This window comes from Cervus canadensis, chromosome 4 (genome assembly GCF_019320065.1).
Source record: "Cervus canadensis isolate Bull #8, Minnesota chromosome 4, ASM1932006v1, whole genome shotgun sequence".
In the NCBI taxonomy this organism is placed as follows: Eukaryota; Metazoa; Chordata; class Mammalia; order Artiodactyla; family Cervidae; genus Cervus; species Cervus canadensis.
The window spans coordinates 103,104,737-103,127,069 of record NC_057389.1 but is presented as its reverse complement, the minus strand read 5'-3'; the positions used below and the strand labels follow the sequence as shown (position 1 = coordinate 103,127,069).

Genomic DNA, 22,333 nt, shown 5'->3' with positions numbered 1-22,333 from the left:
GACCTGTTCTATCTGTTTCCCTTCCTCTGGAGAGCACCCACACTATTTCCTGATGGAACTATAAACCTCTCTTCCCAGAGAGGCTTGAGAGAGGCCTGACCAATGAGGGCGTTCCACAGTTCTGGCCCATGACTGACCCAAGCAAGACCTGTCACAAGGGGTGCTGCGAGAGCCCTCACTTCACCTGGGTTGGGATTTGCAGAGTGGTCAGCCATATTACCCCTTTCCACAGGTTGGGAGGAAAGCAGGGCATAATGAAAACCAACCACGCAGTGTGTTTCAGCTCTTCCCAAAGCAATGTCAGAGCACCTGGATACAGCCAAGCCTAAAGCTCCATCTTAGCTTCTTATCTACAAGAACCTAGCCATTCTCCTTTCAGTTCAGTGGGTGGGTTTTCTGTCACTTGCAACCGAAAAGATTTCAATGAACAGTGGACTTGGGTTAGGGAGTCTCAGATTTTTATTCTGATGACAAAAATCACACAAAGCACAACAAAAATTACAACTGAAAAACTCAGGAGTGGGATATGAGCTGGGAAACATGGGGACTGGGTGTCCAGAGTCCCTGGGATGCTTCCTGGAATCTTAGGGTTCCTTCAGGGCTGCCCAGGTGCCTCAGATACTTCCTAGAACCCCCTCTGGGGGTCCTAGGGAGCCCAGTCTGAGAACCAGTGTTCCATGCCAAGGGTTTCATTGTACAAGAAGGTTGGATGCACAGGGATGGTTCAGACAGTGGCCTCAACCTCAGTGGCTTCATCGTCCTCCTCCAGCAGGCTATAGGAGGCATGGCTTTGGCAAGGCCGTTGCAGTGGATGAGCCAACAGCTTGGCCATACAGTTGTGAAGCTCAAGGGCTGGCCCAGCCAGCGCCACTTCGTATTTATAACTGGTACCTTTGGTATCCAGGCTTCCCATGAAGGCAAACATGTCCTGTGGGGCCAAGGAAGGGCTGTTCATGCAGATGTTCTGCTGCCAAGCCCTCCCTGTCTTGGAGGGCCTCCCAGGAGGGATCTCAGGGATGGGTTCTGAAGGGTGCAGAGGAGTTTGCCAGGCAGAAACTATTCCCACATTCAGCAAACATTTCCTGCCACCCACCCACCCCAAGGGTCTCAGAGCTGGAGCCCCTAGTCTGGAGAAGCACATGACCCCCAGCCCCCTGACGCTGATCTATCCAGAGAAGCAGGGAAGGCTTCTCAGAGTAGGGTCTTCCAGTTTGTGTACTGACATATAAGTAGGAGCTGGGCTCAACCCCCTCTGCTCACAGTTGGGTCAAGTGAGGCTCGGAGAGATAAGTGGCCAACTCGAGATGCCACAACTAGTTCAGGGCTGGAATGTAAAGGACCAGCAGAGCCTGGGGAGGCAGGGATGGAAGTGTGCTCCACGCAGAGGGCACAGAGACAGAACAGCAGGAAGAGAGAGAAGCAGGGGATGTTGGGGATGAGGTGGACAGGACCTTACATGCTCCTGGGCCACCGTCCCAACAGCCCCATTAGTTCACTGCAGACAAGTGGGAAATGTTGGAATCTGACTGACCATGATCTAGAAGGGCCAGGAATGGTAAGGAGAAGGCTAATGGCAGAGCAGTGTGTGAGTGGGCAGGGGCAGGTGGCTTCCCTCCTCCCGACCCCATAGGAGTACAGGTGCCTCTGAGCCTGTTGCCAGGTACCACTGTGCCTGAGACATGCTGTGTGACCCTGGCCTGGTTTCTTGCCCTCTCTGAGGCTGCTCTTCCTCAGCACAGATCATAATCTAGGGGGTGAGCATCAGATGCCCTGACGGCCCTCAGTGAAAAGGGCCTCCTTTCCCTTAGGGCTGGGGCAGGGGGGTTCAGAGACCTCCCATGTACATCCACCTGCCGCCCACATTCTGGTGGCCTCTCACCTTCCAGCTCATTTCCTCCTCCTTCTCATCAGCGCCGTTGTGGATGTAAACAACATCGAAGAAGAAATAAGGGCACTGGAACATTTTCTGCAGGGGAAGAAAGGTAGTCTTTGGGACTAGGGTCACCCTATGGCCCCATGACCCCAAATCTCTAGATTCTGGGAACTTGATTCCAGGTACCCCAGCACCTGTGTTCAGGAAGTCCCTCCTAGTATCTAACCACCATCGTGCTGGCTGCAGGCATCCTTCTCCCAGGTCTCACTCACCTTCATGGGCTCTGTCAGGGAGAACTGGGGCTGGCAGGGTGGACGGCTATAGACCAGGATGGTTCGGACCACATACGGCGGTGGGATCGTCTGCACGTTCTCTGTGACTGGCAGCTCAGTCTTCTGCTGGCTGTGCAGCATGAAGGGGGGATGGTCAGAGTACACCTTGGTGGCCCATCCTTCTCGTCCCCCCAGGAGAGCCCAGCTCCTCACTGGGTATGTGAGGTCCCACCTGACCCCTCCCAAGTTCACTGTTGCCTCTGAGCCTTTCCCCATGCTGTTCCCTCTGCCCCGGCACCTTCCCAGCTTCACCTTTCTCCCTGACCTCTCCTGCTCCATCAGAGGTTTTGCTGACCCCAAAGCCAGAGCTTGCTCAGATTACAACGGCAGAGTCTGGTCAACACAACAGTGACCACATGACCCACAAAGCCAAAAATGTTTACTATCTGGTCCTTTAAAGAAAAAGTTTGCTGCCCTGCAGTTAAAGTAGTGGCGGGCCACTGGGCTGTCAGAATATAACCCAGAGGAACTTCCTTGGTGGTCCAGATGTTAAGAATCTGCCTTGCATTACAAGGGACACTGGTTGGATCCCTGGTCCGGGAAGATCCCACATGCCACAGAGCAACTATAGCCAAGTGCCACAACTACAGAGCCCATGTTCCAGAGCCCACAAGTTGCAACTACTGTGCCCACGTGCTGCAACCACCAAAGCCTCTGCACCTACAGTCTGTGCTCTGGAACAAGAGAAGCCACCGCAATGAGAAGCCCGCTCACTGCAACTAGAGAAAGCCAAGACCCAGCACAGCCAAAAAGAAATACATACATAAATAAATTAGAAGGAAAAAAAAAGAAAGTAACACAGAGGGCAAGATGTGAAAAAAGAACCTCTTTTGCAAAAATGCTTTCAGACAGGTAAGTAAGCAATTGTTCCAGGGGGTAAGGCTGAGAAAGGAAGCCTTTCGGCTTCCCGAAAGGACTATTTCTGGGCTGTTTGGAGCTTTTACCCAGGAGGGGTTCTTCTCTTCAAAGGTGAGTAATAATTTCCCCATGGGGGACTTACATGAGGCTGAAGAGACCTTCCAGATCTGGTGAGAATGCTAAGGAGAGCAGAGCAGTGCATGGGTAGACAGAGGTGGGCGGCTTCCCTCCTCCAGAGGCTGGGAGAGTACAGCTGCCTCTGAGTCGGCTGCCAGGAGGCATGCTATGTGACCCTGTTCCAGTCACTTGCCCTCACTGAGCTAGTTTTCCCTCAGCACAGATCATAAAAGAGAGGGCTGGCATCAGATGACCTGAAGGCCCTCAGTGACTCAAAGCCCCCATTTCCCTCAGGACGGGGGCCATTCTCTTCCCTGCATAGAAAGGATACTGAAGGTGGAACAGGAAGCTGTTTCCAGGTCGTAGAGGCAGCTGCAGAGTTCACGGGGGTCAGAGGTCAGGCCAGACAGCTGCAGGGAAGACTGAAACTCAGCAAGGTGCTATAAGCCCTGGGGGGCCCCCGGGGAGCCAGGCTTGCCCCCAGCCTCACCCAGGCCGTGTCATCGTTCACCACCACCAGCGCAAACTCGTGGCTCTTGTCAATTTTGTGTTTTGTCCGCACGAACATCTCGATCATTTTCTGGGAGACATTGAGGGCGTTGGTTTTGGAGCTGGGGTGAGAGTGAGGCGGTGGTTAAGGCCCAGGTCACGCAGCCAGGCAGGCGGTAGAGCCCAGCCACAAACCCAGCCCAGCTGACTCTCCAGCTTTTGTCCTCACTGAATGGGTCCCTCTGGCCAGCCTGGGCCTCACATCTGATCCAGAGGAGGCACCCCACCTTGGCTCAGTCATGGATCATCAGGAATGCCAGGGAAGGGGAGGTAGGCTTGTGCTCAGGCCCTGCTGCCTGACCCCAGTGAGACTTAGCTGCTCACAGGCCAGGACTTTGGAGTCAGCCAGGCCTTGCTCTGAATCTGGCTCTGCCCATTTGCCAGGAGGCCTTGAGCAAGTCACCTTGCTTCTCGGAGTTTCCGAGTCATGGCTGTGACATGGGTGGAGTGTGACAGCTCTCAAGTGCTGAGAACAGAACCCCAGTGGGCTGCAGCTGTAACATTACCAGTTATCACGGTTACTCTCCAATCCCTCCAGGACCCAGGAATCAGTCTTAGAGAGACAACCCTGCATTTTGGGGGCTGGGCTCCTCCCAGCCACGGTGGGAAACTCCAGCCCCCAAATAACCCCTCTCACCCATTGAATGACTCAAGCTTTGGCAGCGCCATTTCCTCTGACAGGTCCAGGCAGATGATCTGCAACAAATTTGGAGGCTAGTGAGGGCTGTGACCAGCAGTACTTGGCAACTGGATGTCACTGCGGGCCCCCATGCCACTCTGCTGGCCCTCTCCAAGAAGCCTCATGGGAGAAGGCTATATGATGACCCCCAGTTCCCAGCCAAGCCATCCACTCTAGGAGGCAGCTGAGGGACTTCCCTGGGGGTCCAGTGGTTAAGAATCTGCCTTCCAGTGCAGCAGACAAAGGTTTGACCCCTGGTCAAGGAACTAAGATCCCACATGCTGCAGGGCTACTGAATCCACTTCAGTTGTGTCCAGCTCTTTATGACCCCATGGACTGTAGCCCTCCAAGCTCCTCTGTCCATCGGATTCTCCATGTAAGAATACTGGAGTGAGTTGCTATGCCCTTCTCCAAGGATCTTCCGAACCCAAGGATTGAACCAGCGTCTCCTGCATTGGCAGGTGGATTCTTTACTACGGAGCCACTTGGGAAGCCCAGCTGCCCTAGGACACTAATAGAAAGAGACTGTTTTCCAGAGTGAATCCTAAAGAATGACATTTAACCCAAGGTTCCCTAACATCTCAAAGCCACAGGCCAAGCCTCTCACTTACCACTTTCTCTGGACAGTTGACCCTTGGGGTCCGCACCTGGATCTCTGGGGCTGGTGGAGGCACCTGCCACGGCTTGGGACCGGCTCCTGGAGGGTTGGTGGCCCCGTTGTCAGCACTGGCCGCCTCGCCCTCACCCTCACTGCGGCTGCCCACGCTGGTCTGGGCCCCCAGCGCCCGGTCCTCAGCCCCCTCAGGGTTGGAGCGAGTGCGGGGCCTGGGCTCAGCTGACTGCTCCTCTTCCTCCTCCTCTTCTTCCTCCTCTTCCGTGGGACAGCTGGGCTCTGCCACCTCCATGGTTCCGGAGTGGCTGGATGCAGCAGGGATGAGGGAAGCCAGGATCCTTTCCTTAGGGCTTTTAAAAGCGTTTGGTTACCGAGCAGAACAGGTCACAAGTCTCTTACTGACAATAAGAGTCACTCTGCTCAGGGACTCAGTTTCCTCATCTGTAGGATGGGTGCCTTTTACACTTATCAACCCAGCATCCACTCTGACTTGAGATAACAGCCTCCCCTTTTTTTTTTCGTAGAGCTAACCCCTCCTCTCCCCCTTTTGGCTAGGGTGCTCATCTGGCCACTGTGAATGGCTCAGAGATGAGGACGTGACCCAGAACACACCAGGGAGGGGCAGTTCCGAATTGCAGTACTGGAAGGATACAAGTCCAAAGCTGCTAGGAGCCTCTCTTGCTTCCAAGAGGGGGAAAGAGAGCTTGCCTGAAGTGATGCTCACCCAGAAAATGAAAGACTTCTCAGCGCCCGGATCCAGCTATGCCTAAATTCCCTTTCTTGCTTAAGCCAGACTGAGTTGGGGGTTCTGCCACCTGAAACTGAAAATGTCTTGGTGAATAAAGGATACAAACTTCTAGGGTTCTCCCCTCCATAGTGACTGCTTAGGCGGTGTCTGCACACTGGAGAGGTGTGCAATTCCTTTGCGGAAAAACGGGGCGCCAGTGGAACAGTTTGTCTGTCTAGGCAATGGGTGAGGGCTGCTGGGGATGATCTCTGAGCGCCTTGCAGCCCCCATAATCTGTAAGGAAAGCATAGCTGCAGCAAGGGAGATGGAGGCTAGACTGCAGGAGAAACTAGAGCTGAAGGCGGAAGCCTCAGAGCAAATGAGAGGCTGAATTTCTGGAGCTAAGGAAGGTGGGCCTTTAAGGACGGTCCCGCGCGCTTTCACCACCCAACTTCTGCTCACCGTTGCCTGAGCCTCCTTCCTACTCATCCGCTGACCCGCTAGGAAGCCGCCATCTTTAGCAGCCGGAAGTAGTTTGGCGCAGCCGTCACGCCTACTGGGAACTGTAGTTCAGCGGCCGAAAGCCGAATGGAGAGATGAATGGGACGAGGCTGGAGAGCCTTGGAAGCTGATAGGGTGAGACTGTGCTAGGAGGCGGGGTTTGGATTGTGATAGGCTGGAGTGGGAGCCTAGTGGGGCGGGATCTGGGATGCGATTGGCTAAAGTGAGACAAGGAGGAGTTTTTATGTTTCTGGCCGATTCAAATTACGGTGGTCAGCCCTTCTGACGTGATAGGCTGAATCGAGGCGGAGTGGAGTAAGACTTACAATGGGAAAGGCTCAGAAAGATGGAGAAGACCTAGTTTACCGTGTGATTAAACAAAGTGGGGCTGAATTGGGCGGGATTTAGAAGAGGAGGGGCTGATTGGTGATTGATGGACTTGACCGAACCTCAGTGAGGGGATTTTGCGGCAGAGGTGGGCGTGGTCCAGATCCCAAGGCCCCTCCCAATTATTTAAATCAGCTCCTTATTTTACAGATATTTGCAAAAATTAAAAAAATACCAAGCCAGAACTATTTCAAGCCACCCTTCCTTTCTTCATGCACACTTCTCCCCTCAGCTCCATAACCACCTAAAAACTGAGCCTCAGTTTCTTGTTAAAATCTGTTAAACTTGCCCACATCAGCTAAACTCCGGTTCAAAGAGAGTCCGGAGGGGCTGTGTAAAATGAACTTTGAAGGATGGAGAATTTGCTGAAAAAACAAGAGGGGTAAGGTCATTCCAGGCAGAAGGAACCGCCTGGGCAACAGTTTGTAGGTTTTGAGGAGCTTTGGAGCTGTGAAAGTCTCTCATCGGTTAATGTGGCTGGAACAGAGGCTAAGAGTGAGAATTCTAATGTTCACCCTCAAGTCAGAAAATTGCCAATTTCTCTCGCTACGACCTTTGGAGGAACGGAGGCAGGAAGATTTAGCCTCGTAGAGTCTGTCAGTGGAACCAGAAAGATTCAGACTATCCCAGGCTATGCACAGTTTACATCAAATGCACTAGGAAGGAAGGGGTGTTTCAGGCAAAGGTTAAGGCATGGCCAAAGGCACCAGGGTGTGAGGGAATTGAGAAGCTTCAGCTGTTTATGGAAGAGGTTATCGTGGCTAGAGACGGGAGTACACACTGGTGCCACCCACATGCATGATTTTATTGAAGACCTTGAATGCCAGGCTGAAGAGCATGAAATGTTTCCCAAGGGCAATGGGGAGCCATGGAGGGTGTGTGAGCCAGGGAGGTGAACAGTGAGACCTCTGTCTCTGGGTCCTGGGTGGGGAAGGGAGTGGAGGCGTGGGAGCCCTGGGAGGGAGCTGGGCTGGCATCCACCTTGGGGAGGAGAGGCTTGAGCGCTGACTGTGGATGGAGATGCGGAAGAGGCCCTTTAGAGGTGGATGCAGGAAAAATGAACAGGATGTAGGAATCATCTGGGATCTGAGGAATTCAGCATTTATGGAGGAGAAGCAGAGGAACCAGAGATGGGGAGGTCAGAGAGGCAGTAGGGAACAAGGAGGGTGCCTTACGATTCAGTTCTCTGATGGTGCCTGACCATGTGCAAATGTATATATATGCAAACATATATGCATATATATACACACACACATATATATATACACACACACATTTTATATATATATATAAATACACATATATGTGTGTATATGTATGTATATGAGGAGGGTATAGCAACCCACTCCAGTATTCTTGCCTGGAGAATGCCCATGGACAGAGGAGCCTGACGGTCTACAGTCCAAGGGGTCACAAAGAGTCAGACATGACTGAGTGACTCAGCACATAGAGGTATATATACATATACATGTATATATATACAATGTGTACAATATATACAATATACTATATATATATATATACTGGAATATTACTGAGCCACAAAACAGAAAGAAATTTGCAGCAACAGAGATGGGCCTAGAGATTATCATACTGCATGAAGCGAGTCAGACAAAGACAAATATATGATGTCACTTATACTGCTATTTAGTTGCTCAGTTGTGTCTGACTCTTTGTGACCCCACGGATTGTAACCCGCCAGGCTCCTCTGTCCATGGGATTTTCCAGACAGGAATACTGGAGTCAGTTGCCATGTCCTTCTCCAGAGATATCACTCATATGTGGAATCTTAAAAAATGATACAAGGCTTCCCTGGTGGCTCAGTGGTAAAGAATCTGCCCGTCAATGCAGGGGACATTGGTTTGATCTCTGGTCCAGGAAGATCCACATGCTGTGGAGCAACTGAGCCCATGCTCCACAGCTACGGAGCCTGTGCTCTGGAGCCCAGGAGCCACAACTACTGAGCTCATGTGCTGCAACTACTGAAGCCTGTGTGCCTCGAAACTGCTCCACAACAAGAGAAGCCATGGCAATGAGAAGCCCGCATACCCCAAATAGTATCCCCGCTCACCACAACTCGAGGAAAAAGTTGACGCAGCAATGAAGACCCAGCATAGCCATAAATAAATAAATTTTTTTATTTTAAAAATAAAATACAAGATGTGCAGTTAAATTTGGGGGAAAATGATACAAATGATCTTATTTACAAAATAGAAATAGACTCACAGACATAAGAAAGCAAATTTATAGTTACCAAAGGGGAAGCGGGGGGGAGAGATAAATTAGGAGTTTGAGATTAAGAGGTACACACTATATACAATAAACAACGAGGACCTACAAAAGGCACAGGGAATTATATTCAGTATTTTGTAATCCTATAATGGAAAGAACCTGAGAAGGAATAAAAAAGAATTTGTAATATTCTAAAAGAAAGAATAAAAATAAAAAACACTTGGGCTACATACCTGAAACTAATACAACATTGTAAATTAGCTATATTTCAAAAGAAATTTTTTTGTTTTGAAAAAAACAAAACAAAAACCTCCCATGACACTGAAGGAAGACAAAGAAACTAGGGCTCAGAAGGGACCATCGCTTGCTCAGGGGGACCAACCCCAGATCTGTCTGTGACTTGAAGTGGAGCGAGAACTCTGACGCTTAAGGGACAGTCAGAGGCCAAGTGAAGAGCATCAGCCCAGAGGAGCACTCTAGCTTCCCAGAAATAAAATCTAAGGGTCAGAGTTGGAGGAGCCGTGGCCTTGGAAGCAGAGGCGAGGAGGGACTGGCATCTCGGGAGCTGGACATGTGTCCTGTTGCTAGGGCTGGAGGAAGCCCCTGTCCTTGAAGAGGAAACTACACAATAGCAAGTCACATGGCCAGGGGAGGAGGCTTCCTGTTTCCCGGCCCCTCCCAGGCTGGCCTTGGCCAGCCCAAGCTTGAGCGGGCAGTGGTCAGAGTGACCCCAAGAATGTCCAGGGACTTGGTTTTCTGACCAAGGTACCCCCCAGGAGAACAGGGAAGTAGAGCGGGCTGAGGGAACCAAATCCCAGGATTAGAATCTCTGGTTCAGGAGAGCCCTGGGGAGGAGAGAGGACAGTTGAACTCCTCCTCCCAAGCCCCGATAGGGGAGGCAAGGGATCAAAGAGAGAGGAAAATAAAGGAGACAGAAACGAAGGAAGAGGTCAGGGCAACCTTGAGAGGTAGTGAGCTGGCCATCAAGGGAGGCATTCAAATGCACCAAATCCACATTGATAACTCAAGATCCTTTTGGAGAAGTGAAATCAATGCCCATTTCACAGAAGAGGAAATTAAGGTTGTCATTTGTTTTGAGCTGAAGTCAGGTTGTAGTTTTAGTGGGTGAGGATAAAGGAGGATTCAGAAGACACTGATTTCTGGATAACAATGAGTGCCAGGGCCACACGGCCCCGAAGCCGGCGAGGGAGACACGCTCTGCCCGTAAGTGTTCCCCCTCCTTGCCACACCCAACCCTGCAAGACCCCAGCACCCAGATCTGCCTGGCTCAGAGCTCAGCCCTGGGGATCATTTGCAGGGTGAGCTGGACCCTGTGGCAGAGAGTTCAGAGGAGGCTGAGGCAGCCAGTGGGAGCTCTGAGCCGGGCCCTGTGGCATCTCAAGATAGCGCCAAGCTGGAACTGTTGGGCCCTGAGGTGGAGGCCAAAGGGCAGGGCTTGGAGAGCAGGTAAGGCCCACTTGGTCTGTGTCCCCCACTGCAGGCCTGGCACATCTTTCCCACCCATAGATGGTTTTTATGTCCCTCCCTGACTCACACACATGCCATGGCTCCCATTGCCCGTGGCCTGACTTTCAAGGCCCTGTATGATGCAGTGCTGGCCTTGTTACAAACCCTCTGTGTGTTAGCTATCCCAGATGACCCCATTTCCAGAAATTTCCATCCTTCACCTCTTCACAGGACTGACAAAGAAGTTGATGGGGACACTAGCAGGGGACCAGCCCCAGCCCCTGAGGAGCGGCCCCATGAGGAAACCCACCAGGCCCCAGAGGTAGCCCCACAGGACAAGGAGAGCATCCGCTCTGGACCTGATGTATTTCAGACTCTTCAGCAAGCGCTGAGCTCTCTGGAAGCAACTGCTGCTGCCTGGCGCCACCGTCCCCCAAACTGTCCTGAGCCAGTGGAGGCAAAGGACAGAAGCCAGGGGGCACCAAAGCCCTGTTTGGAGCAGGAGGGGGCTGGGAGCTGCCAGCGGGAGGCAGCCAGATTGGCTGAAAGGAATGCCTGGCTGCGTTTGGCCCTGGGCAGCCGGGAGGATGAGCTGATCCGCACACAGAACTCTCTGAAGGCCTTCCAGGCTGAGAAGGAGATGCTGCAGAGAGAGGTGAGCAGGGCAGGCCTGCCTCCCAGGCATGCCTGGTGGGAGGGAGGCAGGCCTGGCATAAGACACATTGAATCATTTGTTCATTTGTGAAGATTTCCTGGAGCTTTGACTTGCCTTGCTGTTGTTCAGTCGCTCAGTTGTGTCCAACTCTTTGCAACCCCATGGACTGCAGTACGCCAGGCTTCTCTGTCTTCTCTGCCATCTCCCAGAGTTTGCTCAAACTTATGTCCATTGAGTCAGTGATGCTATCTAACCATCTCATCCTCTGTCACCCCCTTCTCCTCCTGCCTTCAATCTTTCCCAGCATCAGGGTCGTTTCCAATGAGTCAGCTCTTTGTATCAGATGGCCAAAGTATTGGAGCTTCAGCTTCGGCATCTGTCCTTCCAATGAGTATTCAGGGCTGATTTCTTTTAGGATTGACTGGTTTGATCTCCTTGCTGTCCAAGGAATTCTCAAGAGTCTTCTCCAACACCACAGTTCAGAAGCATCAATTCTTTGACGCTCAGCTTTCTTTATGGTCCAACACTCATATCCATAATTGACTACTGGAAAAACCATAGCTTTGACTGTTTGGACCTTTGTCGGCAACCCCAAAGAGACAAAGGTCCCTCGCAACTTTAGTTAAGAGGATCAGAGAGGCCCACCGAAGAAATGACACTTGAATAAAGGCCACAAGGAGGCAAGGGAGGAGCCATGTAAGGAACTGGGGAAGAGCATTTTAGGCAAAAGGAACAGTATAGGCAAAGGCTGGAGGTTGTAGTGCGATTCGTGTGTTCAAGAAACAGTGAGGAGGCCAGTATGGGGCTGAGCAGGAGGAGACAAGGGTACCGAGGTGATGGGAGCAGATCCCGGAGGGCCTTGTGGGCCTCAAGAAGGATTTGAACTTTTGCTGCGAGTGAGGTGGGAGGCACGGAGGGCTCTGAGCCAACAAGGGTGGAGACCTGACGCAGGTGCTCACAGGCGCCCTCTGGCGACTTTGTGAGGAACAGCTTGTGGAGGGAGAAGGTGAAATCTTGGAGATCCAGGAGGTGGCAAAGTTGTGGAGACGGTGAGAACTGGGCAGATTCAGCGGCGATGCTGAAGATGGAGCTGGCAGGTGGGATGTGAAAGCTAGAGAGGGGCTGAGGACGAGACCTGGATTGGGAGCCTTAGAGACTGGAAGTGAGACATAGGGAGCCTGTGGGAGGGGCAGGTTCGGAGGAAGGGAGACCAGAGCCCTTGGGCCTTAATCAGCTCAAGATGCCCTGAAACACCCACATGGGGCTATTAAAGGGACAGTTTTATGTCTGGGTCCAGAGCCCAGGTGATGTCAGGGCAGGAGGGACACAGATGGTGAGACCTGGGCTGCGGAAGCCCAGCGCAAGGAGCGGAGCCCATTTCTCAGCCAGGAAAGAGAAGTCTTTTTAAAAAAAAGTTTTACCCCCCTGACCCCTCCCCTCAACCCTGGCAACCACCAACGTGTTCCCTGTATCTGTGAGTTCAGTTTTTAAAAATTCTAACCTATCATCTGTCTATCTATCTATCTGTGCCCTGCTGCATGGCTTGGTGGATCTCAGGTCCCGACCAGGGGTTGAACCCCAGCCCACAGCAGTGAAAGCACCGGGTCCTAACCACTGGATCACCAGGGAACGCCCTTGTTTTATTTTAGACTCCACATATAAGTGAGATCATGTACTATTTGTCTTTATCTGGCTGACTTGTTTCACTTAGCATAGTACCTTTAAGGTCCTTCTGTGTGCGTGCTAAGTCACTTCAGTTGTGTCCAACTCTTTGTGACCCCAGGGACTGTGTAGCCCACCAGGTTCCTCTGTCCATGGGATTCTCCAGGCAAGAATACTGGAGTGGGTGGCCATTTCCTCCTCCAGGGGATCTTCCCAACCCAGGGATCGAACCCACGTCTCCTGCGGCTCCGGCACTGCAGGCAGATTCTTTACTGTTGAGCCACCGGGGAAACCCTGAGGTCCTTCTATATTGTTCCAAATAGCAAGATTCCTTTTTTACAGATGAATAATATTTCATTCTCTAAATATATTTACCACATCTTATCCATTCATCCATCGGTGGACACTTAGGTTGCTTCTGTGTCTTGGCTCTTGTAAATAATGCTGCAATGAACATGCGGGTGCAGATGTCTTTTCGAGATAGCATTTTGGTTTCCTTCAGAGAAATACCCAGAAATGGAATTGCTGTATCATATAGTCATTCTATTTTTATTTTTTTGAGGAACTGCCATACTTTTTTCGATAGTGATTGCACCCATTTACATTCTCAACAACAGTGCATGAAGGTTCCCTTTTCTCCACATCCTCGCCTACACTTATCTCTTGCATTCTTTTCTTCTTTTGGTCGCGCCACTCGGCAAGGCATGCAGGATCTTAGTTCCCCCAACCAGTGATCGAACCCGTGCCTCCTGCAGTGGAAGCGCGGAGTCCTAACCCCTGAACTGCCAGGGAAGTCCCTTTCTTGTCTTTTTGATGCTTGCCATTCTATCTGATGTAAGGTGGTATCTCATTGTGGCTTTGATTTGCATTTTCCTGAGGATTAGTGAGGTTTCCCCAGTGGCTCAGCAGTAAAGAATCCACCTGCAATGCAGGAGCCACAGGAGACACGGGTTCGACCTCTGGGCTGGGAAGATCCCCTGGAGGAGAGCGTGGCAACCCACTCCAGTACTTTGTCTTTTTTTTTGCCTGGAGAATCCCATGGACTCTCATGCCAGAGGAGCCTGGCAGGCTACAGTCTATAGGGTCACAAAGAGTCAGATACGGCTGAAGTGACTGAGCATGCACGCATGCAAAGATTAGTGATGATGAGCATCTTTTCATGTACCCATTGGACATCTGGAAAGAGAAGTCTTGATTCAGGGACTGCATGACTGAATGCCTGACCAACAAGTCATGGCTGAACGACTTGCCCAAGGTTGTACAAGAAGGTTGTACAGGATGAGAATCTGGGGCTGGGGGGGGAGGTGGGTCCTACATTCCAGCCAGTGCTCTTGCCACTGCTCCAAGAACAGGTCTTAGGGAAGAATGGCAGGTGGTTGGAGCCACCCCAGCCTTACATTCCCCATTTCCCCAAAGGTCCAGGAGCTGCAGGATTCCCTGCTGAGGCTGGAGCCCTTCCCACCTCCTTCCTGTGACCAAGCAGGTGGCTCGGTTAGTGGTTCTAGCAGCTCTGGGGCTGATGGAGAGACCTGGGGCTCACAGGTGAGTGTGTGAAGCTAAAAACCGTGGTCTGTTTCAGATCCTTAGGGTTTGGGGCCATGAGACTCAAGCCTAAACCCATGATGCTGGGCTCTCAATGACAATTCTGGGTGAATCAAGTCACCTCTTTTTGACAGGATCCCTTCTCCCGGGCTCACCCCCTGCTCCGGCGCCTGCAGAGTGATTCCAGCACCCAGATGCTTGGGTCTCTCCCAACCCAGCCCCTTGCTCCTGAGATGCACATCATGGAAGCCCAGATGGAGCAACTCCGAGGGTAAGAGTCACAAACGCTGAGCTCATAAGGGCACTGGTGCCTCCCAGCTGGGATATAAAGCCAGCAGTCTGGAGCTGGAGTGGCGGAGGGATGGGGAAGGGTGGAGATCAGTGGTGTCCTAACTGCCCTTCAAAGTCACTCACTTTTCCCTTTTCCCCACCTCTGGAGGCAGGAAAACTGAGAAGCTCAAATGCTTCAACCGCCTGCTGTCAGCTGTGCTCCAGGAGTACAAGGGCCGGTGTGAGGGCCTCAGCATGCAGCTGGGCCAGCGGGAGGCTGAGGCCACTGCGCTGCGTCTGGCCTTGCAGTATAGGTCAGTGCACCCCACCGTGATTCACTGCCTGGGAAAGAAATGGACATCCTCAGAGGATAGTCTTAATCCCCAGAGAGAGACGGAGCCCTCTCAGAAAAGTGTTTGCCCTTGCCGTGGAAATTAACTTAAGGCAATTTTCGTCCAAGAGTGCTGAAGGAATTTACAAACTCCCGGGGTTGGGGTTAGCAGGAGCAGTGAGGGATCCAGGAGCAAGTGGGGATGTCACCCACATAGCAAGATGGGTATGCTGGAGTGCTCAGAACTGCTGTCCCACAGTGAACACTGTGAGGAGGCATATGGAGCCTTACTCACTCTCCGGGAGGCAGACTCAGGAGCTGGAAAAGAAGCCTTCATGGATGACTTGGAGGCAGCTGAGAAGGAAGCTCAGAGGCTCCTAGCCCAGGAGAAGGCTGCCATGGATGGAGTGACACTGCAGGATTCATATCCAAGGTACCCTTGGGAGCCCTGGGGACTGGGTGGGCCCGTGAGTGGGGCTCTGGTTGCAGAATGGGGCTCCCAGCACTGGCCCTATGTTGGGGGTTGGCGTGGCTCCTATGCTTGGCATTAGGCCTGCTGGAGTTGGCTGGTTTCTACCCAGCAAAGTTGACATGGTGGTGACAGCCATTGGGGTTGGTATAGGACCCACCAGGGTGGCATGAAGACGGATGGTGGTACCCACTGACTGGGTGGCATTATGGTGCTTCATGGGGTTGGCATGATGCTGCATAACAGGGTTGGCAGGTAAGCAATGGTGCTCACTGAGTTGGTGTGATGGCTTCCCCATGATGGTGTGAGTGACTGTGTCCATTGGCATGGTGGCATTCATTCATCATTCATCACTGATGAATGATCATCAGTGGGCTGGTGTTGCCCATATGGGTTTACATTATGGTGCCCACTGTGTTAGTTTGACCATGCCTACCACAGATGGCATAGGAAGGAACCATCATTGTCAGTAAGACGGAAGATGACAAAGCCCCCCAGGATCGCCATGAAGTTAGTACAGCCACGCTGACCAGTGTTGACACAGGCCTCTTCTGTTTCCCGCAGTCCCGAAGGCAGCAGTGTGGATAGGCCCACATCACAGGAGGTGGCTACCCAGCTCCTGGGCTATGTTCAGCGTCTCCAGGAACGCCGTGCTCTGGTCAAGATTCCCCCCGAACCTGGCTCCACCTGGGTGCCCATATCTACCGTGCCCCATGCAGAAGCCATGGTGCAGGCCATTCTGGGGACCCAGCCTGGCCCAGCCCTGCCCCGGCTGGAGAAGATGCAGATCCAGCAGGACCTGGCGGCCACACGGGTACACATGGGCTGTGGCCACCGTGTCAGTCTTTCCTGGTGGGACCAAATCTGTTGCTGAGTCTGAGTGAGATGTGATGAGGGGACCAGGTAGTAAGGGAGAGTTTTGCTGGATATTGTTTGAAATTTGTAACCTGGCGTGAAAGAGCTGGGGGCTTCTCTGTGGTAAAGAATCCGCCTGCCAATGCAGGAGACACGAGTTCGATCCATGGGTCAGGAAGATCCCCTGGAGAAGGGAATGGCACCCAACTCCAGTAGGCTTGCCTGGAGAATTCCATGGACAGAGGAGCCTGGCGGGCTGCAGTTCATGGGGTGGCAAAAGAGTCAGACACGACTGAGCAGCTATCACACACATGAAAGAGCTGAGGTTCTGAATTTGGAGAAACTCCAGACACTACCATTGAGTTGCTACCTGACTTTGTCTAAGACACTTGCTCTCTCTGAATGTCTATTTCTACAGCTGTAGTTTTTATGGAAGGATATTTCCCATCATGCAAGATCAAGGGAAGGGTTAGGATTCTTGCCTGAGCAGCCCTCAGTGGGCACCTCCTAGAGGCTCGGTTTTCTCAACAGTTGACCTTCAAGGCACAAATTTTCTACCCTCTCCTTGGTCTCTCAGGAGACTCTGGCGGACCTGATGCTGCGGCTACAGCTGGTGCGGCGGGAAAAGCGGGCTCTGGAACTGCGGGAGGCTGCCCTCCGAGCCCAGGGCCCAGCCCATGTGCTCCTGCTGGAGCAGCTGCGCTGGGAGCGGGCACAGCTTCGGACCGGCGGGGCCAACAGCAGTGGTGGAGACAGCAGTGGAGGTGGGAGCAGCGGAGATGAGGAGGAGTGGTCCCAGGTGAGTGACCCTGCCTTGGCCTGGTAGGGATAGCCGTATACTACTGGATATGTGGTCCTGGTTAATCCTAGCCTCCTTTGAGCCTCAGTTTCCATTTCTGCACCAAAAAAGGAGTTGAATGGTAAAAATGCATGTGAAAGTTCACACTTGTACTTCAGAGTTTCTTTCTTTGAGTGTATTGAGCCCAATAAGCCCCAAGGGATTTAGTGTCTCCCACTCACAGCTGTCCCTTCTACTTCCCACCCCCAGGCTATTCATACTTCCCATTCCCCACTCCAGCAGCTCCACGCCGTGCTTCATATTTTCCTAAATTTTGGCTCCAGCTTACTCCCTGAGGCTTTCCTTCTTGCCCCTACTGTCTAATCATATCTATCCTCTGTTTAAAGCTTTAGAGCCTTCTGGAACCCTCCTTTGATCATCTCTTCTACCTCCATACCTTTCTAAGTGCTACGCCTCTGCCAGGAACACCACTTTCCTGTTTATCTGAGTCCTTGACATCCTATAGGTCTGAGCTCAGACATCACCTCCTCTAGGAAGTCCTCGTGAACTGCCTAAAAATGAGATCTCTTGTTAGTTATTTCCCTTGTTAGGGAACAACTGTATCCTTATTGGGGTGTCTCATAAGGCTGGGGGCTCTGTGAGAGCAGGCACTGTAGCCACCACAGTCTGTGATGACTTCAATGTCTAGATTGGGCTGAGCACAGTCTCAGCCGAGGTCAGTGTCACTACCCTCCCTTCTGCCTCCCTCAGGGTCCTCCTGCTCTCCCTGGCGGCTGCAGGGGTATTGATGGAGGCCAAGTGAGCAAAGTGCAGGACCCAGAAGAATTGACCCAGGAACTGTCAGCATCACTCACTCGGTGTGTGCCTGGGTACTGTGCTGGGGTGTGTGTGGCCTGGCTGGGGGTAATATGTGAGAGCCCACTGGGGTGTTGCGTACAGTGGAGGACTGGGTGTACCATTGTATTCACATGGAAATATCTTGGGCAGGTGGGTGGGAGTGGGGAAGGCAGACAGGAGTGGCTATGTCTGTGAGTTCCTCTCTCCTCACCCTTGTACCAGGGCTCTGGGCCTGCGGGAGCAGCTGCAGTCTCTGCGGGAAGAGCTAGAAGAGGTGGCTCGGAAGGGACGAGCCAGACGTGCTCAGAGTACTGAGCTGAACAGTGATTTATGCAAAGCTCACAGGTGGGTCTCTCTGTGTAACCTCAGAGGCATCCCTGGCTCTCTCTGGGCCACAGCTTCCCCCCCTAAGGTGGGTGGCAGGTTCAACCCATTCCACACCTCCTCTGGTGCCTGATGTGTGTCAGCCCCTGCTGAGTGATGCTAAGACCCCCGGAAGACCCAATCTCAAAGACTTCCTGTCTGGGGCTGGGAGTACATAGCCCCTGTCTTGGGTGGAATGGGGGGCTGTTTCCTGGCTCAGCCTCCTTCTCCCTCCAGCACGTTGGTCATGGCCTTCCGAGGTGCCCACCGGAAGCAGGAAGAGCAACGGCGGAAGCTGGAGCAGCAGATGACACTGATGGAAGCCCGTCAGGCAGAGGAGCTGGCCGTGCTAGAAGCCACCGAAAGGGCCCTGGGGAGGTCCAGACTTCCCTGCCCGCCTTCCCGGCCTGGGGAGACCTTTCTCTAGGCCCTAACCTGGCCATGTCTGGACGTGCCAGACACTTGTGACGGGTCACATCATAAACTCTTCTGGAGAGACACTGTGTCATGTGGCATGACTTTGCATGTTGAGGCATGTTCTGTGTGATGAGGGCTGATATACCTGAGTGTCTGGGGTTTGATGGGGAGGGGGCTGGCAATTGAGAGACTCAGTATATTTGGTCTGACACCATATGGCATGCGAAGAGACATGTCAGAAGGGTCATGGAAGAAGCAACTTGGGCTGTGGAGACAGGATTCCCATGACTGGCTGGGGGCATTCAGGGTTCAGTGAGGTTACATAGCCAGAGCTGAAATTCCAACCCTTATCTGTCTCCAGGGCTTCCCTGGTGGCTTAGATGGTAAAGTGTGTCTGCCTGCAATGCAGAAGACCCGGGTTCAATCCCTGAGTCGGGAAGATCCCCTGGAGAAGGAAATGGCAACCCACTCCTGTACTCTTGCCTAGAAAGTCCCATGGATGGAGGAGCCTGGGAGGCTGCAGTACATGAGGTCGCAAAGGGTGGGACACAACCGAGCGACTTCACTTTCCTTTCCTTTCTTTCCTATCTGTCTCCAGAAGCCCGGCAGGGTGTCCACTGGGGCAGGGCACACTTTCCCCTGCCCACCCACTTTCCAAGGAAATGCTAGGCTTGGTCTGAAGGATGTTCCCAAGAAGATACCCATAACCCAGAAAGAAGACTGAGGCCTTAACAGTTCAGCACGTGGAACATTAGCTGGAAGAGCATTGCTCCCTGAGTGGAGGGAGGGGGAAGGTGGAATCAGAAGTGGCCTTAGAACTTGCATTCAAAGAATGTGGACCTAAGGTAAAGGGCTTTAGAGTGGTGGGCAAAGGGAAGAAACTCTGCAAGAGAGATCTCAGGGGGGTTATACAGCTGTTGTTGAGGAAATCAGGTTTGGTAACGGTGGGCAAAGAAGTACACTGCCCTAGAGCGTCTGGATGGCTCCTGGCCAATCTGAGAAGTTGCCAGTTTTACCTGCAGGAGATGGGAGCTCTGGGAGGTGCCAGTGTCAGATTAACAGCGGGCAAGAGATTAGCATCTTATTTACATAGCCCACGCCCCTTGCCCTTCCAGCGGAGTCTGGCAGAGTTGGGAAAGGGGGGGGTTAGGCTCGACCCAGACGCCTCGGATTAGTGGCCAGCTGTCCCCTCCTGGGTGGCAGCTGAAATTCAAGACGCAGATTAGTTAGATTTTCATTCCAGCCTGGTGGGGGTGAGGTTCGGGGGGGGGGGGCGGGCTTCAGGCAGCACCTGTGCAGGTGTGTGCGCGGCGCGGCTGCCTCTCGCCGGCAGGGCAAGGCTGACCTGAGGTCGGCGCTAGTCAGCCGCCGAGACTCAACCTGGTCCTCCGGATCCACAGGAGCCTCGGGCCAGCGCTGGAGGCTGGTGACCTTCGAACCATAAACACAATCTCCGGACCGAGGCAGGCTTTGCAGAAAGCAGGGAAACTCAGGCTGGCAAGGTCGCCCGTATCCCGGCAGAGGACCCGACTGTACGACCCTCTCGTCCGTCTCCCTCCCTAAGCGTCTAAGAGTGACCTTAGCCCCCAGTCTCACTAGGTTGCCCGTGGCGGGGGGGGGTGGGGGTGGTGGGGCCGAGAGGAGACAAGGTCACCTGTTGGAAGGTGGGGAAGGAGTTCACGCCGGCGATGGGGGCGAGAGCTGAGGTCGCCGTTGCGGGGCGGGGGCAGGTTCCCAGGCCACCGGGAGCCGGGTCTTGCTGTTCCCACGGGTGCCCCGCAGCAGATGGGCCCAGGCCTCTTTGTCCCTGGTTGCGGCCTCTGCAAGGTCAAATGTCACCGCGGGGCCGCAGGCAGGGGTCAGGTGGGGCGGGGCCGGACCTCAGCACCACCCCCCCACCCCGGCCTCCAGGGACTGCAGGGGCGATAGAGCTCCTGGGCTGAGGTGGGGCGGCCCCCCAAAGGTTGGATCACCTCGAAGTTCCAGGATCTGTGGCAGACCTTCTTCCAGTCTCCCACCGGACCCCTCCCCTAGGCTTGTGTCCCTCAAACTCCAGTTCCCTGTCCCTTCCCTTCTCCGGGCCCCCTCTGACTCCTTGAGCCTTCTCTTCCTTACAAGTCTCTGGCTCTCATCTCTGAGACACCCACCTCCACGTCCCCCCCCACCCCCCCATCAAGGATCCTAGAAAGTTCAGACCAGGGACCTAGACACCCATCGTCACCCCAAATACCCAGCTAACACCCCCCCTCCCCATTCCCAGGCCGCAGAACCAAAGGGTCCTCTCTCTCAAAAAAAAAAAAAAAAAAAATTGGCTAACCCTGGTCTTAGTTGCTGCAGGCGATATCTTTACTTGGGACATTTGAGATCTTAATTCCCTGACCAGGGATCGACCCCATGTCCCCTGCAGTGGAGGCACAGAGCCCTAACCACTGCACTGCCAGGACTTAAATAAAGGGTCCTCTTTAACCATTCAAGCCCAACTCAGGTTATGGGGCAGAGAACTCCACTCCAGTCAGACCCTTGGAAAGTCCTTCCTCGTGTCTAACCCTAGTGCTTCTTGCTTTCTGTACTTGCTAAAACCTCCCTCCCCCCTCATGCCCAGCCACACCCTCCCAGCAGGCCCAGAGGCCCAGGGCTGGGCATCCATTGCCTGGCTTTTCCAGAACCTTGGTATCCTCTTAACTGCTGCAAGATCTCCAAACATCTCCAGCCCTTGCCAGGAAGGATGTCCCTCAGACGTCAGCTGGAGAGGGGGATGGCTTTTCTCAAGGACCCTTCCTGAGAGAGGAGGGTGTAGGAGCCCGTGGGGGCAGAGGACCCTTTTCTCCTGCCTGCAGCCCTCAGAGGCCCAGCCACGTGTCCGAGTGTCCGGCTTAGCCCAGGGCAGGGCGGGAGATAAGGCCTGGACCTTCAGGACTCCAAGGTGAAAGGTCACTGCAGGAAGGGCTTTTCCAGCCGGTTAAAGGTTAACAGGCTCAGAAGCAGAGGCTCAGGCTTCTTTGCCCAGGGCGGCCTGCTCTCCTGAGCATACAAAGGGTGTTTAATATATGCTGGCTGTCCTAACCCTGGGTCTTGGGGGCAGTGACCTGGAGGCCGAGCAGCAGCTGGGAGACTCTGGGGAGCCTGGAAGAGACATCTGTAGTCCAGTCGGCCCCTGGTCAAGCTCTTTCTGTGAAGCACAGAAAGAAAAGGAAATTAAAGGGGAAAGGGGGCAGGCCCCCGGCAGGGGTGGTGGGCATTCCTGTCGCCTCCAGCCTCGCTGGGCGGGTGGGCGCCCTGCCCCCAGAAGCCTGAAATTCTGGAGAGGGGCCCCCTGACCTCGCGCCCCTGCCGGCCGCAGACCACAACATCCCTTCCCCCCCGGAGATTCCGAACACCAGGTGTTAGCCCAAGCGGAGAAAGGGTGGGGTGGGGGTCGGACGCCGCGACTTTCTGGAAGAGGAAGCAAACACAATCCATCATGCAACTGTGCAAAGAAATGCCCCAGGGGGGTGTGTGTGGTGTGTGTGTGTGTGTGTGTGTGTGTGTGTGTGTGTGTGTACTGCGCAGGGGCGTGCCCCCCGGTGCAACCGGCCCCCCATTATTGCTTCTGCCGGGAATGCAAGGGGGTGGTGCCGAGGGGCGCCTCGAGGGCGGTTGAGCTACACAACTTCCAAGGCCGGAGGTGGAGGGGAGGGCCTTAGAGAGACATCTTGGCGAGGCTGCGGAAGGGCAGAGGGCAGCAGTGGCCCAGGCTCCCGCCGCGGCCCGGCAGGGGTTAAGGCTGGAGCCGGGCGAGGACGGGGGTGGGAGTGGGGT

General features: G+C 53.6%; 2 protein-coding genes across 5 annotated transcripts; one reads left to right on the top strand and one right to left on the bottom strand.

The window, feature by feature from the left end:
• Nucleotides 1-441: 441 nt before the first annotated feature.
• Nucleotides 442-6,337, bottom strand: BABAM1 (BRISC and BRCA1 A complex member 1). 4 transcript variants are annotated; one of them, XM_043467243.1, is made up of 10 exons: nucleotides 6,211-6,337; nucleotides 5,746-5,842; nucleotides 5,020-5,371; nucleotides 4,367-4,425; nucleotides 3,671-3,791; nucleotides 3,512-3,590; nucleotides 3,206-3,230; nucleotides 2,146-2,275; nucleotides 1,880-1,966; nucleotides 442-928 (listed from the first exon to the last, which is right to left on the bottom strand). In XM_043467243.1, the coding sequence occupies exons 3-10, from the start codon at nucleotides 5,311-5,313 to the stop codon at nucleotides 725-727; spliced, it is 999 nt and encodes a 332-aa protein (XP_043323178.1). In that variant the 5' UTR covers nucleotides 5,314-5,371; nucleotides 5,746-5,842; nucleotides 6,211-6,337; the 3' UTR covers nucleotides 442-724. The 4 variants fall into 4 exon arrangements, with proteins under 4 accessions (XP_043323178.1, XP_043323179.1, XP_043323177.1 ...); XM_043467244.1 differs by having other exon boundaries at nucleotides 5,746-5,836; nucleotides 6,211-6,325; XM_043467242.1 differs by lacking the exon at nucleotides 5,746-5,842 and having other exon boundaries at nucleotides 6,211-6,269.
• A 3,205-nt stretch (nucleotides 6,338-9,542) lies between these two features.
• Nucleotides 9,543-18,616, top strand: USHBP1 (USH1 protein network component harmonin binding protein 1). The gene is made up of 12 exons (XM_043467241.1): nucleotides 9,543-10,092; nucleotides 10,187-10,335; nucleotides 10,567-10,990; nucleotides 14,069-14,194; nucleotides 14,329-14,465; nucleotides 14,638-14,778; nucleotides 15,055-15,228; nucleotides 15,829-16,078; nucleotides 16,697-16,918; nucleotides 17,669-17,775; nucleotides 17,978-18,100; nucleotides 18,356-18,616. Exons 1-12 carry the CDS (start codon nucleotides 10,039-10,041, stop codon nucleotides 18,543-18,545), a joined length of 2,097 nt encoding a protein of 698 aa, XP_043323176.1. The 5' UTR covers nucleotides 9,543-10,038; the 3' UTR covers nucleotides 18,546-18,616.
• The last annotated feature ends 3,717 nt before the right edge of the window (nucleotides 18,617-22,333 follow it).